General features: G+C 39.5%; 1 protein-coding gene across 1 annotated transcript in view; it reads left to right on the forward strand.

The window, feature by feature from the left end:
- The window catches only part of KIAA1549L (KIAA1549 like), a 190,311-nt gene that overhangs the window by 146,057 nt on the left and 25,741 nt on the right, over nucleotides 1–18,513 (forward strand). The window contains exon 14 of the mRNA XM_044681845.1: nucleotides 13,457–13,807. Within this exon, the coding sequence (XP_044537780.1) occupies nucleotides 13,457–13,807 (351 nt within the window). The remainder of the gene's footprint in view (nucleotides 1–13,456; nucleotides 13,808–18,513) is intronic.

Here is an 18,513-nt window from a genome sequence, read left to right on the forward strand (position 1 = left end):
GAGGATGAGGTAAGGAAAGAGTATGTTCCAGGCATGGAAGAGAGTCTGTGCAAAGAGATGGAGAGGGCAGGGAGGATATTATAGGGAGAGGATACAACAAGTAAGCCATTCTGACTAGAAGAGACAGAGTTGATTAGAATACAGGGAAGGGAGAAATGTGGAATAAGCCTGAAAGCGTAGGCTGGATCCAGACTGTGGAAGGCTTTAAATGCCAAACAGAGGGCTTTTAAATTCCATTTCTATGCGTGTTACAGAAGGGAACAGAAGGAGCTGAGCATCTAACCCATTTGTTCATATTTCATTTAGCACAATCTTTTGAGTTTAAAAAAATTGTTAGATATACCTTCAGCATCAGGATGAGTTGAAACTCCAGTAGAAAGGCACAGTGAATAAACATCAGGCTTAGAGGCAAGAGAACCTGGGTTCAAATTTTATCTCAGACACTTCCTAGCTGTGTGACTGGGCGAGTCACTTAACACCAACTGCTTAGCCCTTGCTACTCTTCTATTTTAGAACTGAGGAAGAAAGAAAGAAAGAAAGAAAGAAAGAAAGAAAGAAAGAAAGAAAGAAAGAAAGAAAGAAAGAAAGAAAGAAAGAAAGAGAGAGAGAGAGAGAGAGAGAAAGAGAGAAAGAGAGAGAAAGAAAGAGAGAGAGAAAGAAAGAGGAAGGAAGGAGGGAGGGAGGGAAAGAAGGAAGATGAGGACATCTTGATCAAATTTTAGAATATTTATATATACTTATAAAAAAAGGATTATTGAGTTGAAAGTAGACTCTACCCCAAGGAGGACAGACCTTTGCAAGGAGAATTGGCACAATGAATACTAAAAACAAAAACTCATGAAATTTTGGGCTCAAAAAAAAATATTGAGAGGTCACCTAACTCATCCTCTTCTTCCCCTCTCCCCTCATTTTCATGCAAGTTCATGTCTGATCTGTTTCTCAGAGATTTGGAAGACTTTCAAACAGCAATTCCTGTCTCCTTTCACAACCTATTTCACTGTCAGAGGTCCTCTCTGTCAAGAAATCTTTTTGAAAATCTAATTTAATGCCTCTGTCCTCCATTTTGGGGCAGCTAGGTTGCACAGTAAATAGAATGCTGGCCCTGAAGTCAGGAAGACCTGAATTCAAATCCAACCTCAGATACTTACTAGCTATGGGACCCTGGGCAAGTCATTTAACGCTATTTGCCTCAGTTTCCTCATCTGTCAAATAAGCTGGTGAAGGAAATGGCAAAACATTCCAGTATCATTGCAAAAAACAAAAACAAAAACAAACAACAACAACAACCTAGATGGGGTCAAGAAGAGTCAGATACAACTGAAACAAATGAACAACAGCAAAAATCCTCCCTTTAATCCTGGTTTATTTGTTTTTTTTTTTTAAATTCTGTCTTCATGTTCATAGATCATAGAACATTAGAGCCGGAAGGAACCTTAAAAGATCATCTCGTCCAGCCCTCTCATTTTGTAGACAAGGAAACTGAAACTCGAATTTGAGGGTGATTTGTCCATCACATAGCTAGTGAGATGTAGAACCAGGACTAGCATTTATGTCTCTTAATTTGTCGTTCTTTGTCATTTCAACCACATTGTGTCCATTGAAGACCACTGGACATACCCATGGTCAAAGGATTTCAAGGTAGATCAATATTCAGTCTAATCCCCTCATTTTCCAGAAAGCCAACACTCCCAACATGTCAGTAAAGGAACCAGTGAAAAATCATTTAAGCTGAGAACTGTCCAAAGTGCTGAGGATATAAATACAAAATTAAGGTTGATGACTTACCCAAGGTCACTCCGAATAATAGTATGTAGAACCAAAACTTGAACCCAGATCCCTTTGAATCCAAATTTGTACTCTTTCCCCTATACTGTACACTCCTCTATTCAAAAAAAACCGTTTATATAGCTGAAAATTTGAACTCAATCTCCTTTGAAGATAAAATAATCCCAAGTCCTTTAGCCTTGATTCAAAGGTCAGGCTTTCCAAACCGTCTTCATGATAATAGCTCTTGGCAAGAAGAATCCTCAATGAGCTCACCGAAATGAAACAACTTTATAGTAGGACACTGCGTGTCCCTATCCCCACCAAGAATGTGGGCCATGGTGGCCCAAAAGTATTGATCTAATTTGAACCTTTAATAGTTTAAAGTTTTAAGCTTGACACCCTGTAAATACATATGTGGAGCAGCCAGGTGAAACAGTAGATAAAGTACTGGATCTAACCTCAGACATTTACTAGTGATATTATCCTGAGCAAGTCACTTGACCCAGTTTGCCTCAGTTTCCTCATCTGTCAAATGAGCTGGACAAGGAAATTGAAAACCAATCCATTATCTTTGCCAATAAAACACTAAATGGGGTCACAAGTCAGACGTGACTGAAAAAGTAGGAACAAAAACTGAATATACATATATAGGCATATATAAACAAATACATGTATATATGTGTGCCTGTGTGTTTGTGGGTCTGAATAGCTTATGCCAGGAATATTGAAAGATGAGTTAGATAATAGAGTTGAGCCGTGTCAGGATGTTTTCCACAAGGAAGGCACGTGTATTCCCAGCAATTCTGGAAATCTCCTTCAGATTGGCTTCTCTAGTATTCAACGGAGAGCTGAGACTTGCCTAAGCCCTTGACTGCCACGGTTTTGGTTCCAAGCACAAATTTGCTCTTTGGAAAGCCAGCATGCACAAGTGTTTAATTATCACTTAGAAAAATGCTTGACCTCACCAAAATCACAGAAATACCAACTGAAACAACTGTCGCAACCACCTCCACTCCATCAGACTGCCTGGGAAAACTCAAAGGAAAAGACTCAGAGCTAGTGCGATTGTGGAGAAAAGGGTGCCCGCTTATTGTTTACAGAATCACAAAATCATTGAATTTGTTTGGAAAAGAGTTTTGCAATAAGCAGGCAAAGTTATACACTTTGCTTCAGTAATTCCATCTTTAGGAATATGCCTCGAAAGTATTATATAAGGGACAGCTGGGTAGCTCAGTGGAGAGAATCAAGCCTGGAGGTCCTGGGTTCAAATTGGCCTCTGATACTTCCTAGCTGTGTGACCCTGATCAAGTCATTTAACCCTAATTACCTAATCCTTACTGCTCTTCTATCTTAGAACTGATACTTAGTATTTATTCTAAAACAGGAGATAAAGATATTGGTATTTTTTAAAGACAGTGTAATAGGAAATAAAGATTTTTATAGCAGCATTATTTAGAACTACAAATAAATAAATGAATAGACAGGCAGATAGATAGATAGATAGATAGATAGATAGATAGATAGATAGATAGATAGATGATGGATAGATAGATAGATTAGATAAATTAGATAAATTAGATGGATGGATGGATGGATGATAGGTGGGGCAATGAGGTAGTACAGTGGATAGAGCACCAGGCCTGTAGGCAGGAAGACTCACCCTTAGCTGATTCACCTGGTTAAGTCACTTAACTCTGTTTACCTCAGTTTCCTCATCTATAAAATGAACTAGAAAAGGAAATGGCAAACAACTCTAGAATCTTTACGAAGAAAACCAAAACGAGGCCTCAAAAAGTTGGACACGGCTGAAACAAATGAATAACAATAAAAAATGAGAGTGGGGAGAGAAAGATATGATACATACATATATAGAGATAGATGAGGGAAGAGACAGAGATGGATAGAGACAGAGAGAGAAAAAGAAATGATAGATAAGAGATACATAGAGAAATAAATGATAGAGAAACTGAGACAGAAATAGAGATGAAGAGACAGAGAGATGATAAAGACAGATACATAGAGAAATAGATGAGCCAGACAGACAGACTTGATGCCACCTAACAGTCCAAGAGAGAAATTATTATGTTGTGGTCCATTAATGTACCATGATGCAATTAAGACCAACACATATAAAAGGGAAAAGATCTGGAAAAGCTCTTTTAAAATAATACAAAGTGAAAAAGAGGCGAAGGCCAATTTGGTATTGATACATGAACAACAAGCTTCAGAAGTAGCAAAGTGAAAATAAATGAGAAGGACCAGCAAAGAATTTGGTGGACACTCTGAGAGCCTGGCTGAAAAATCACATTTTATACATTTAAATTAGTTAGTTTAAATCAGCATGGTTATAAAGCAAGTTTGTTACATTATATAAATGCTGAATATAAAATTAGTTTTTTAGAATCGTGTACATTAATAAATAACATGTGTGCAAGAATCACAGGCTACATGCACAGGATGATCCTGGTCCTAGCAACCCAAGAGAATTGGTGGAGGAAAAGAGAAAGCACGAGGTGCAGTAAAAAGATCACTGACTGAGAGTCAGAGGACTTGGGTTCAAATCTTGCCTCTGGTGCCTATTGCCTGTTTAGCCTTCTCTGGGCTTTGGTTTCCTCATCTGTAAAATGAGGAACGAGATGGTCTCTGAGTCTGGATGTATGACCCTGTAAATGTCTATATGGTCAGAGAAAGAATCCATCCCTAAATCATAGAAGTCAAGCGGTTGTTTGAATAAATGACAGACAGGCTTGTTGTAAGCCATAAACCCCAACAAATAACTTCTTGGCTTCCAAAACACGAGACAGAGTAAGTTTGATGTCTATGGGTAGCTTGACTACCCACTCCATAGGGCAAGTTCCTCTAATAGCATTATTCTTGGCTTTTCTTCTGTCCGAGAACCATAGTGGATTATAGGTTGAGAGTCTGAAGGTACCTTAGAAGTCAACTAGTCCAACTCCCTCATCTTACAGATGAGAAAATAAATTATTTTAATTACTTAAAAGCCTGTTTGAAGCATCTCAAAGGAATTCAATACTTTGATAATTAAATTCAATTACAGAAGCATTTATTTATTTTATTGAGGTTTTGTTTTTATATTACCTACATTCTCAAGTCTGTACACACACACACACACACACACACACACACACAGAGCATTTCTTAAAGTGTTTCAAAGAGAGAGAGCAAACCATAGTTCCATAAAACTAAACAATATTCCAAATCCTTCAACCAAAAGTCTATCCAAGGCAGAGAATGATTCTTCCATGACTTAATACTGTTACCATGGATGGAAACATCCATCACCCTGTAGCCAAACTGGTCATGTGCTTTTCCAAAACTAACTAGACTTGACATTTGCTACGTGGCTCAAGTCCTTTTTAGTAGAGATGGTGCACTCCTAGAGTGCCAGCTAGAGAAAGGAAGGCTCATCTTACTGAGTTCAAGTCTGGCATCAGATACTGCATAGCTGTGTGACCCTGGGCACGTCACTTAACTTTGTTTGCCTCAGTTTCCTCATCTATAAAATGAGCTGGACAAGAAAAGGATAAACCACCCCAGTATCTCTGCCAAGAAAACCTCAGATATTGTCACAGAGTCAGACACAACTGAAATGGCCAAAGAAAAACAAAAACCTTGCCTCTGGTGCTTACTACCTTGGACAATTCACTTAACCTTCTCTGGCCTCAGTTTCCTCATCTGTACTCATGGGTGTAAACCCAAGGTCACCTCTACACCTCAGTGAATTACCAGGGTACTTCAGTAGAGGTCATATTAAATGATGCAACTATCTCAGCAACTACATCTTACAACAGTTGATAATCTTGTAATTTAAGTTAAGTTATGGCTAATGATTAAGCATTAATTAATGCCCCCAGGAGAGGAAATCAATTAGAAATTAAGTGAATTGAAGTCCTGTTGACATGTTGCCCATCCTGGCTAATCAATTGTTTTAAATCAGACGCTCTGACTTTATTGAAGCCATTAGTCAATCCAAAGATGGTATAAAAATGATTGAATTTCCCCAAACATGTTCCTAGTCAATGTGACTACAAAATGCCTTCCTGTCCCACATACAGCCCCGGGAAAGAAATGAAGGGTGTCTTCACTTCTTCCTTCTCTTTCTGTGGTCCCCCCTTTTCGGTGCCGATCTGACCCTTCCGGGACCAACGTCCAGTGCCTTAAACTTCCTGTGAGATGAAAGCAAAGGAACATCTGAGAAAAATACCCACCTTAAGGGACTGGGAAGGTATCATCCCTCTCAACCATATTTATATTTTAAGAGAAAACCAGGAAGAGGGAATTGCTTAAAACAAAGGAATCAATTGCTAATAGAGAAATTTAGAGCACCAACAAGAGAATGATTTAGAGGCAGGTTGGACTTCTTAGAAGTTGTCAGGTTATGTTTTATCGGTGACCAAACATACATCTGGCCAGTCCTGTATACCTACACGGCCCAGTTTTGAATCCCATCTCTGTTCCTCCATTCTCTCAGTGACATTGGATAATGGCTTTCCCTCTCATTGGCTTTCTCTTCCAATCAAACAAAAATAATGTATGGGGGCTATTATTTATTTACTTTGCTTTGGACCAGACCTATGTTTTCCTTGATACAAGGAATTCCCCACTGAGGAAATTCTCTTTACCAAATGCCAATCAACACCTAGTCTGAGGGGCAGCTGGGTAGCTCAGTGGATTGAGAGTCTGACCTAGAGACGGGAGGTCCTAGGTTCAAATCCGACCTCAGACACTTCCCAGCTGTGTGACCCTGGGCAAGTCACTTGACCCCCATTGCCCACCCTTACCACTCTTCCACCTATAAGTCAATACACTGAAATTAAGGGTTCAAAAAAAAAACACACACACACACAGACACACAAAACACCTAGTCTGCAACTTATAGCCTTAAGACACCACTGATATGTATCAGAGACTTTACTTGGAACCAGTCTTCTTGACTTGGAACCAGATCTTCCTGATTCTCGGGGAAACTCTCTATCCACAATGATGTACCCCTGTCTCTGAGCTCTTGTCATTACTTAAAAAATATAAGAGACTTGAACAAGATGAATAAAGAGACGCTCAAGAGAGTGAGGAGGAAGTTCATTCCGGGTATGAGGACAAGTAGAGCAAAGACGATGAAACCAGCAACGGATTATTCCGTGTGAGGAACAGAAAAAGAAGATAACAAATCCGACTAAATCTTCACGGTGGATGATTGGGGCTCTTGGAGTGTCTCCGGATAATTGTGATAGGGATGACTCGTCATTGTCCAGGATTGAGCTGCCCATGGATTCTGCTCCAGACTTTTCCTAAAACTTGTATACAGGTATTTCTTACACGTCTCGACTTTCCCCATCATGGTTTTGTTATATGGTGGGTCAGCATAAGAAGTGAAATGGGAATTTTGGAAGGGTTTCATGGAAGCTACACAAAGTCTAGAAAATAACAGAAGTTGTTTAGAAACTCAGAAATTCATTAATATATATGTAATATTGTATAATGTTGACATTTTGTCTTTTAATACTATAAATATACACAATTTTTTTCAAGTTAAAGTAAGTTAAAAACAGTTTTCAAAAAGAATAAAAGCCAGCAGACAACACGCAAAGACTAGAAATGTTAACATTGATTTCATATAGCCTATGACCAAATACTTAACCCGAATTTTACAGTAAGATACTCTAAACACTCTGTAAAAGAAAAAGGGGAAATTCAGATTTCTTCTCTGGGGTGACCAGGAGGGCCAAAAAAATTTAGGAGGATTTTCCAGATCATTGGGACACTATACCCCTAAACCTTTGATGTGGAAGGGGTACCCATGTTTTGTTTTCTTAAGGGGGAATGGAGATAAATCTTTAACATAAGCCTGTTTTGTTATGATTTTCCAAAAAGTAGATCATAGAAACAAAGCAGTGGTTGACTAGGGATTCTAGCTAGTTGGACTTCAATGAATCCCAGAGATGAGCTTCCTCTTCAGATAAGAACTGGCCTAGGTGACCTGAGAGGCTCTCTCTAGCTTTGGAAACCTCTGATTCTATAATGCAGATCGGAAAGGATGTAAAAAGTGCCTTATGTTCTGAGTCTGGCATTAACCTATTACATAAAGGAAATATTTCTAATTAAATGAGCATTTCCATTTTTTAAATGTATTACTTTTCATTTCCTCATCCCTATAAAATATAAATGAGCTAATTCATTACCGTGAATATGAATGTGTGGAATTAATATTTCTCATATTTATAAAACCCAGAACCTGTGCTGCTGTAATCAGGGAGATGTAGCAGTTGAGCTGTGGGTCTAGGAAGGGAGCAGCTATTGCCAGTGAGGGGAACAAGATCTCTCGTACGTTCAGAGGCTGCCCGGAGACGGTCTAGGAAAGGAGGGAAGCCCGAGCCTCAGAATGATAATCCCTAAAGTAGCCCTTATAATTGTGACTGTAGAGCTGAATTAATGAAAAGAGAAAAAGTGATGAAAAAAGCCAGATGAGACCTGGTTGTGTCAACAGTGTGGCTTCTTTGTTGGTGTTCCCTTGAGTTGTGTGTGTCCCTAAGGAAAGTCTCATGTTTTGGGCTGTGCTGAAAGCTGCCAGAGGTCTTAGACACAGAAGATTGATGGGCTGGGAAATGATGACTCTGTCCTATAAAGCCAATCACATTAATGTTTTAAATTAATTTAAATAAATGTTAACCAGCATCTCCTTATGAGACATTCCTTTTTCTCAGGTGTGTCTTTATCAGAGACTGTAGGACCCTGGCACATTGAAAAATTTGGTTTAAATAGATGTTTCCATTTTAAGAGACAGATAGATGGCTTAGTGAACAGATGGAATGCTGGACCTAGAGTCAGGAAGATCTGAGTTAAAAATGCAGCCTCAGACACTTACTAACTGTATGACCCTGGGCAAGTCACTTAATCTCTGTTTGCTGCTACAGAAGGAAATGGCAATGCACTACAATATCCTTGCCAAGAAAACCTCATGGACCACAGTCATGAAGAGTCAGATACAACCAAATGAAAGAACAACAAATCTATTTTTAAAAATATTTTAAACAAATAACCTTGTTTGAAATTGTTTTTGTCACCAAGGTGTTAGAAAACATACAAGTAGACTCTAAGAGATTTCCCTAATGCAAATATTAATAATATGGAAATAGGTCTTGATCAATGATATATGTAAAACCCAGTAGAAATAATCATTGGCTATTGGGGGGGGGGAGAAGGAGGGAGAGAACATGAATCATGGGACCATGGAAAAAATATTCTAAATTAATTAAATAAAATTTTTCAACAAAAAAAGAAAACATGCAAATAAATTGGGGTGGAGATGAGTCATAAAAATTAGTTATGAAATAAGTTTTCACCAATTTAAAAGAAATATCCTCTAATATTAATAGATGTTTGAACTGAAGGTGACCATCTGTGGGGCTTATTCTTCTATCAGTAATTAATTCTGTGACTTGTTAAGTCATTTACATTTCTAGTACCTTAGTTTCCTCATCTGTAAAATAGGAATGATACCTATATTCAGGGATGAACTGGATCAAAATAGTAAGGCATACCAAATTTGTAACATTCCCAAGTGCATCTCCTCTGAACCATTTTGGTATGTCTTCCTGGTCATCCTCCTGCCCTTGGGCTATTCAGAATCTATCCATTTGGGCTTCCCACTTGAGCCAACCTTGCTCTGGTTTCTTCCCAATCCAGACTTCACTTATTTCATTTTTGTAAGATCCTAATTTCTGTTAAATGACAAAATAATTAATTTGATGAATATAAGGGGGTGTGTGGGTGGCACAGTGGATAGAGCAGTGGACCTAAGATCAGGAAGACTGAGTTCAAATCTTGCCTTAGATACCTACTAGCTTTCAGATCTGGGGAAGTTACTTAACCCATTTTGCCTCAGTTTCCTCACCTGTGAAGTGAACTGGAGAAAGAAATGGCCAAGAAAGCCCCATATAGACCAAAAAAACCCAGATGGGAGCATGAAGAGTCAGACATGACTGAGATGACCAAACAACAACATTATATGCTCTCTGTGTGCAAGGAAGGTCTTGTGCTAAGATCTGGAGATAGGAAGACTGCAGTTGTTGTTGTCTGAAAACTTTCATCCTACCTGGGTGATGATACAACAAAGAACTAGGAAATCAGGGCGAGATTGGCAGAGGGGCAAAGGACAACAACTGGCGGGGAGAAGGAGGGGATCAGGAAAGACCTCACATGCATTATTTCCACAAGAGACTCAGATAGTCTTTCAAACAAAACTGAACAAACTGAAATAGAGAGAGAGAACAACCAGCAGACATGAGTGGATGAACTTGGCAAAAGGAGTTTCAGAATTGGGAAGAAATCTGGTTTTCAGTTCCAGCTCTGCCCCTCAGTACCGTGGGACCTTCTCAAGTCCCCTCCTCTCAGTCTCACTTTTCTCTTTGAAGTGGAAGGGGTTGATTGACTCTGGACAATAAAATGAACTACCTTCCTCTCCACAGAGGTGGACCAAGACACCCACTGTCAAAACATAGCCATTGTGTTCTTTTGTCTTTCTCACCTGTGTTCCCTTGTTATGAAGGAAGAGTCTACTGATGGAGGGTGAGTTATCGGGAAATGATAGAATTTTTTTAAAGATAAAAAAAGAAAGCATCATTTAAAAAATAAATCAAAAGGGTTAAGACTAAAAATAAATAGTATCCCTGGTCCTTTCCAGTGAGCATTCGATAAAGCAGGGATGCCATCTCATAGAAGCCCAAGGGAAAATAGATTCAAAACCACACTTAATGCCTGACTGGCACTTAGCATATATCAAGTAATTAATGTTCGGAAATCTCTCCAAAAGAAAAGACGAGTGTCCTTAGCTACTTGTTATCCTGGACAAGGGGAGCTGCTGTCTGCATTTTATATAGGCTAAGTCATTCGTGAGCCAAGGATTTTAGAAAATGACAAGTAGTTCCTATCCTGAACCTCCTGAGAGCTATTCAGAGGACATTGGACCTACTGTCTGCGTAGGTGGCACCTAGCAGAGTGGCAGGGACAGCTAGGTGGCACAATGGCTAGAGTGCCAGGCCTGGAGTCAGGAAGACTCATCACTCTATGTTTGAATCCAGTCTCAGATACTTCCTAGCTGTGTGACCCTGGGAAAGTCACTTAATTAATCCTCTTTGCCTCAGTTTCCTCATCTGTAAAATGAACTGGAGAAGGAAATGGCAAACTACTCCAGCATCTTTGCCAAGGAAATACCAAAAAGGTCACAGCGAGTCGGACACAACTGAAAACAACTGAACAATAGCAGCAGAGTGGCAAAACTCTGCTAACTGACAAGCTATACGTTTATCAAGTACCTTCTATGTATTAGGCACTACAAATCAGTGAGTTCTCTTTAAAAGTTGGAAGAGCTGGATTTGATTCTCAGCTCTGTCATTTACTAGGTATATGAATTAGTCTCTGTGAAGGAGCCTCAAAACAGAGTTAATAAAGGGTAGGAAAGAGAAAAAGGAAAATCTTTTTAAGCTCCTACTATGTGCCAGCCACTGTGCTAAGCACTTTACCAATACTATTTCACTTGATAAATAATAACTCTCATTTGACAAATTATAATTTTATAAATCTAATAAGATTTATAATATGTATAAAATGCAATACATTAAACTATTGCTATTGCTAAAAATTTGTGAATGATGATGAAATAAGCATGGATTCTCAGTTCCTTTTGAAGATGAAATAGATAGTGGGTATAAAGGAAAAGAGAAATGGGTCCGGCTTTAAAAGAGCTGACTTTGATTGGCTCCTCTTCTATGTACTAGCAGTGTGACCTTGGAGAAGTCACTTCCTTTCTTTGGTCATCAGTCTCATCTGTAAAGTGAAGGGTTTGAATCATGTTATTCTCATTGTCCTTTTCGCCACCAAAACCAATGGATCTTATAATAGCAACCTCAAATTCCATGTCTGACAGTGGAGAGAACATAGATATGTAAGCCACAGACTTTGGCATCCTCACCTTGCTAGCCCTTCCGAACCATGAAACCTAGCACAGTGTTCTCCCACATTTGTTCAGTTATGTCCAACTGACAAATCAATGAGATTTTGATGGCAACAATACTGATGTGGTTGGCCATTTCCTTCTCCAATTCCTTTTACAGATGAAGAAACTGAGGCAAACAGGAGTTAAATGACTTTCTCAGGGTTATACAGCTAGTAGGTGCCATATTTGAACTTAGATCTTCCTGACTCTTGGCCCAGCACTATACTACACCATGCCTACCAATAGTAGGAACTTAATACACATTTATTGAATGAGTGTGGTTTAGGAAAAATGATATATAATTTTAATCAAATGAATTAATTTAAGTAAAACATTTTTAAACTTGAAAGACTTGTAAAGATGTTAGCTATTATTATTTGGCGAGACAGCCATGGTATTGTGAAAAGACTACCAACCATGAAGTAAGGAAAAACCTCGATTCCAATCTAACGCTTGTTAACTCTACAACCTCAAGCAAATCATGTACTCTCTCTAAGCCTCAGTTTTATCATCTGCAAAATGAAAATGATAATACCTGAAGTACTCGTTTTGTTTTGTTTGGTCAGGCATGTGTGGGTGTGGGTGAGAGAGAGATGGAGAGATACAGAGAGAGAGAGAAGGATGGAGGGAGAGGAAAAGAGAAGAGAGAGAGGGAGATGAGAAAAAGAGAGATAATGAGATTCAGGAAAGGGGGAAGAGAGAGAAAGAGAGAAGGAAGAGGAGGAGATAACGATGATGACAGTGTGATATAGTAGAATAAGTATTGAATCTGAATTTAAGAAAGACCTGAATTTTAGTCCTGCCTCTGATGCTTATATTATGACCATGAACAAATTTTAATATCTCTGAGCCTCAATGTCTCCATCTGTAAAATGGAAGTAAGTCCCATAATATTATTTCTTGTAAGGAATGAGAGACATTATAGGTAACGCATTGTACGAATCTTAAAAGTCTTATATAAGTATTTATTTCCATTCTAGTGATTTCTTTGAGAAGCAGTTTGTTCACGGATTAAAAAGCTGGCCTTAGAGTCAGGAAGATGTGAATTCAAGTCCTGCTTAAAAAAACAAAAAGTCTGTGTGAACTTGGGACATTAAGTCAACCTCTCAGAGTTCCAGGCATCTAAGACTCTTTTTTAAAATCTAATTAATTAATTTAGAATATTTCTCCATGGTTACATGACTCATGTTCTTTTCCTCCCCTCCTCCCACCCCCTTCTGTAGCCAATGAGCAGTTCCACTGGGTTTTACATATGCAACTAAGGTTCTTACATTGAAGAGAAGTGCTAGCCTTCTCTTCCGAAAGTTGGTTGAGGCTGTTTCCTCATTCAAAAGTTCCTTATATCAATTTAAATCACAATTCAGATCCTTATTCCATTTTATAATTTACTAATTTGTCATTATTATCTCTTACCAGCTGTGTCATCCTGGGAAAATAATTTAATTGCTTTCTGCCTCAGTTTCCTTATCTGTAAATTAGAGATTATAATAGCACCAGCTGCACAGGTTTTTGTAAGAATCAAGTGAGCTAATAATAAATGTAGCATGTCTTGCAAACCTTAAGGTACTACTTAAATGATAACTATTATTATTAGTTAGTCATACTAAAACCCAGCCATCTATTATTTCCTAAGTAATGCACCATTGCTTGAGGACCAACTTTTGCTTTATCCCATAGACTGAACCTGAAATCATCGAAGAAACCAACATTGACCGCGTGAATGAGACTCGAGGCTACCCAAGGTCCCGCCAGGTGAAGGGTCATTCGGAGACATCCACCCTCAGTTCTCAGCCGTCCATCGATGAAGTCCGGCAGCAGATGCACATGCTGCTGGAGGAAGCGTTCAGCTTGGCCTCTGCTGGCCACGGTGGACAGAGCAGGCAACAAGACACTTACGGCTCAGCCCAACACTTCCCCTACTCCGAAGTAGTAACGAGCGCCCCTGGGACCATGACCCGATCAAGGGCTGGAATGCAATGGGTGCCTACCTACCGACCAGAAATGTACCAGTACAGCTTGCCGAGGCCGGTGAGTCATCATTTCCTGTGTTACCTTCAGCCTGGGATCTTCCATCAGAGAGATTCCCAATTCTTGGTCTTAGCAAGACACTTTGGTGGAGGGCCAAGTTCGTTCTTGAGTACCACTGCCTTCGTGTCCCTTTGAATGCATGTGAAATGGCTACCATATTGGATATTAGCAAGAGTCCTAGATGGAGAATTGGGAGCCTGGGTTCCAGTTCTAAGATCTGCCACTGGCTAGGATGTTCAAGGATGACCTTGAACAAGTTGCTAAGCCTCCCTGAAATTCAACTGCCTCGTCTTTAAATGAGGATAATGATAGTTATGCCACCTAATTCACAGGGTGACTTTGGGAATCAGATGAAACAATGTACATAAAGTATTATGAAGCCTCATACAGATGGAACCTATTGTAAGGGCTTCAGGGATTAATCAGAGATCATTCCCTTACATTATTATTACCAATGTACCTTGACTAATGTCAGACAGCTAAGAGGAAATGTGGTGTGGCCGTGTGGATAGGATGGATACCAGACCAGCTCTGGCTCCAAGTCCTTTCATTGACACGGGCCAGCTCTGTGACTATGTACAAGTGGCAGGTACAGTGAAAAGAATTAGAGGACCTGGGTTCAAATTCTGTCGGGCAGCTGAGTGGCACAGTGACTAGAACACCAGACCTAGAGTTCTGAAGACCTGGATCCCAATCTGGCCTCAGACACTCCCTAGCTATGAAACTGGTCGAGTCACTTACCTCCGTTTGCTCTTTTCCATCTTAGGGTTGTTACTAAGATAGAAAATAAGGTTTAAAATAGCTATGAGACTTTTGACAAGTCACTGAACCTCCCTAATTTCCTCATCTTTAAAATGAAGAGGTTGGATTAGATGGCCTCTAAAGTCCCTTCCAGCTCTAGATCTATGATTCTGTGGTTCAGATTCCACCTCAGATGCTTACTGTGTGACCTTAGACATGTCATTTTATGCCCCTAACTTTCCTCATCTGTAAAATGAAGGGGTGGGACTCAATGACTTCTGAGGTCTCTTCTAGTTCTAGACCTATGATTCTATGAACCTAAGGCACTGAGGTTCTTGGTGCCTCCAGGAATCTCTCTGAGATTAATTACCAATGAGTCTACAATGGCAGAGTGAGTTTCCATTTGGAGAGTACCAGTTTGATGGCATCAAAGGTTGGAACCAAAGTCAGGCTGGGGGTAAAGGATATGGTCATATTGTTTTGTCTTGTCACAGTAGGGAGATGACTTTGTGTTCTTGAAGTTTCTGCTGATGGAGTATAACTTCTAATACCGTCCTTCCAACCTAGAAATAGTTTTAGTAGGGGCTGGCCAATATATTGTTGTGTTGTGAGGAAGATTATTTAGTAATTAATTAAGTATTAAGGTCGCACCTAGGAGGAAGGGCTAAATAATCTTCCTCACAACAGTTGTCTGAAGACCAACTTAGTGAAACATAGAGAGATTTCTTACCAAATGGTGATGGATTTGGTGGCCCCATCACACAGCTAGTATGGGCAAATTCATGGATCCATCAGCCAAGACGTAGAAGGGGCATGACCTTCATCATGAAAAGGCATACCCACTACTGCTTGGAATGATGGATCAAACCAAATGAGGTCAAACTCAGCAGGGATGCCTGTAAAACATTGCTTTTAGAGCTTTGGGAGTTTACTTAATTATTGACGTATAGAATAGCAGAGGCCTGGCTTGAGAGCAATTAATATTAAAAAGACCTGAGAGTTTCAGGTAATGAGAAACTTACCATGCAATAGTAGTGTAATATCAACTCTAAAAAAAGAAAAAGAAGGCCTAATGTGAACTTTTATTTAAAAAATCTTGATAATAAATAAATACATAAAAATCAAAGGTAGGCCCATACTAGCTGTATGATGATAAGCAAAAAAGAAAAAGTGTGATATGGTGGAAAAGGACTTGGATTCAGAATCCTAGGACCCAGTTTCAAATTCAGATGAAATCACACATTAGAAACTCAGAGATCTCCACAAGGAAGGAACCCTAAAGACCATCTAGTCCAGTGGTTCCCAAACTTTTTTGGCCTACCGCCCCCTTTCCAGAAAAAATATTACTTAGCCCCCTGGAAATTAATTTTTTAAATTTTAATAGCAATTAATAGGAAAGATAAATGCACCTGTGGCCATCACCGCTCTCCTGGATCGCTGCAGCATCCACCAGGGGGCAGTGGTGCCCACTTTGGGAATCACTGATCTAGTCCAACCTTTTCATTTTATCAGTGAGAAAAATGAGTCCCAAAGAGGGAGAATTACTCAAGGACCACACTGGTAGAAAGTAGAAGAGCCAGGATTTGAACTTAGCTCCTGTGACTAGGGCAGCAAGGTGACACAGTGGATAGAATGCCAGGTTTGGAGTCAGGAAGACTCATCTTCCTGAGTTCAAATTGGGCTCGAAGTCATTGACGCTGGGCAAGTCATTTAACCCTGTTGGCCTCAGATTCCTCATCTATAAAATGAACTGAAGAAGGAAATGGCCATCCACTCCACTATCTTTGCCCAAAACAACCCCAAAATTAAATGGGACAGTTCAACAACCACAACAACCTGTGATTCTAATTTTAGTGATCTTTCTACTGTACCAAAATATGAAGTATTATTGTTATTATTATTATTAAACTTTTAGCTTTAGGTTAGGTAACATACATATAAAGTGTTATCATGTACACGAAGCAGTTTTTAAAAACCTGGTTCCTTTTCTCCCTTTCATATAAAGGATGTCCTTTATTTTAAAATTTTCTGAACCTTGAAAAATAGATGTAGACTAGTGCAAAAGACAGTTTCATCTTTCTCTTTGTTTTCTCTTCTAATATGTCCTGGTTCTTCTCCTTCAGATTTTCCTTTTCCCATGCCCATAGTTCTTATCCTTCGATCTCTTCCCCTGTAACCTCTTTAAGCTCTTTCAGACACTTTATCTTTATCAATAGTTCCACTCTAGTGCCCCACAGGCTGCAGGCACTAAACAAAAGCTTCTTCACTTATCACCTTCCTCTATGAATGTCATTCTTTTTTCTGACCCCCTCACTTGAGCTTAGCCTGCCAAATATTCTCTTTTCATTCAGTTCTCCTCATATGTTCTTTCCATCAAATGAATTTATTACCTCATTTTTTTTCTTTGTAATTCTTTCCTTCTATATCACACCCTGGATGTGGTGTCAGAAATGTAGATGCACAGAAGTTTCCTCCCATTCCAAAATGACTCATTGGGATGACTTGAAATGTTCTGATTTAAGGAGCCATAAAAGTCCTTCTTCATTAAGAGAAAAAAGCTTAGGAAACCAGGATAAAGGTCCCAACCGGTGATGGCCAAAAAGAAGTCACAGCTCGCTGAAAATCAGTAATAGTCCAATGGGGGGAAAAGTTTTTCCTTCAAAACCATTCTGGGCCATGTGAAAACAAAAATGTTCTAAAATAATGATGAGATAGTAGAGAAGGGAGGAGAATGAGAGGAGGGGTCTTAGCATTAAATCTCATTAAACAATGAGACCACCTAAAATAGTTAATTATTGAGCCATGGAGTAGCTGAGAGATCAGAAGAAGGATGAAATTAGAAGACAAGGCCTTTGTTATCAGGATTTTTTTTTTCTTGACAACACCTTCGGTACAGATTTTTATGAAAAGAAAAAGTGTTTAGCAATTCACAGTAGAAAAGATGATTCAGAATACCAGCTATCACAATGTAACCTGTCCTATTATAATGGGAGAAATCAATATAAATGGTGGCCATTGGAAACCACTGCTATGATTACCTTTCATTGTCGCCAGAGAGAGGAAGGCAGCCATCACAAGGTCGAGCTCAGAGCTTTCCCCCCAGGATAATTGAAAGCCGGTGGTTTTAAATGCCTCTGTCAGGGCCAATGCCATTTAAATCATGATAAAGGTTACTCCTGGCAATTTGAAAATTTCTGTGCTGCAGTCTGGGAGACTTTTGATCATGCTTTACAGCTGCAGTCTGGGAAAAAATTGGACTAGACACCTAATAATCAGTCAGATTTCTTTTACAAGGTAATAGGTCTTTGCCAAATGAAGGAGGGGGAAAGATGCTAGGAAAGTCATTGGCTTTCTCAGCTACAATACTGGAGCAAGGGAGTGGCTCCAGCTGGAGACAAGACTTCTTAATTCATCATCCAAGAGTATTTATTAAGTGCCATCATTGAGTAAGTATTTTTTTAAGTATATACTATGTGCCAGGCACTGTGCTAAGCTCTGGGGAAACATGGAAAAGCAAAAACAATCCTACATATTCTAATGGGAGAGAAAGTTTATATAGAAAGACATTGAAGGAATAAAAGCCATAGTCATGGGACACAGGAGAGACTGAAGGAGAAGAACTTAGAAATATGTGTGTGTGTGTGTGTGTGTGTGTGTGTGTGTGTATACTCTCTCTCTCTCTCTCTCTCTCTCTCTCTCTCTCTCTCTTCTCCTCTCTCTGTGTGTCTCTCTTTGTCTCTCTGTCTCCTTTCTCCTCTCTCCTATCTCTCCCCTCTCTGTCTCTGTCTCTATCTCTCTCTCCTTCTCTGTCTGTCTGTCTGTCTGTCTGTCTCTCTCTCTGACTCTCCTCTGTCTGTCTGTCTCTGTCTCTGTCCCTGTCCCTGTCTCTGTCTCTGTCTCTGTCTCTGTCTCTGTCTCTCTCTCTCTCTCTGTCTCTCTCTCTGTCTCTCTCTCTGTCTCTCTCT

Source organism: Gracilinanus agilis, chromosome 6 (genome assembly GCF_016433145.1).
Source record: "Gracilinanus agilis isolate LMUSP501 chromosome 6, AgileGrace, whole genome shotgun sequence".
Taxonomy (NCBI): Eukaryota; Metazoa; Chordata; class Mammalia; order Didelphimorphia; family Didelphidae; genus Gracilinanus; species Gracilinanus agilis.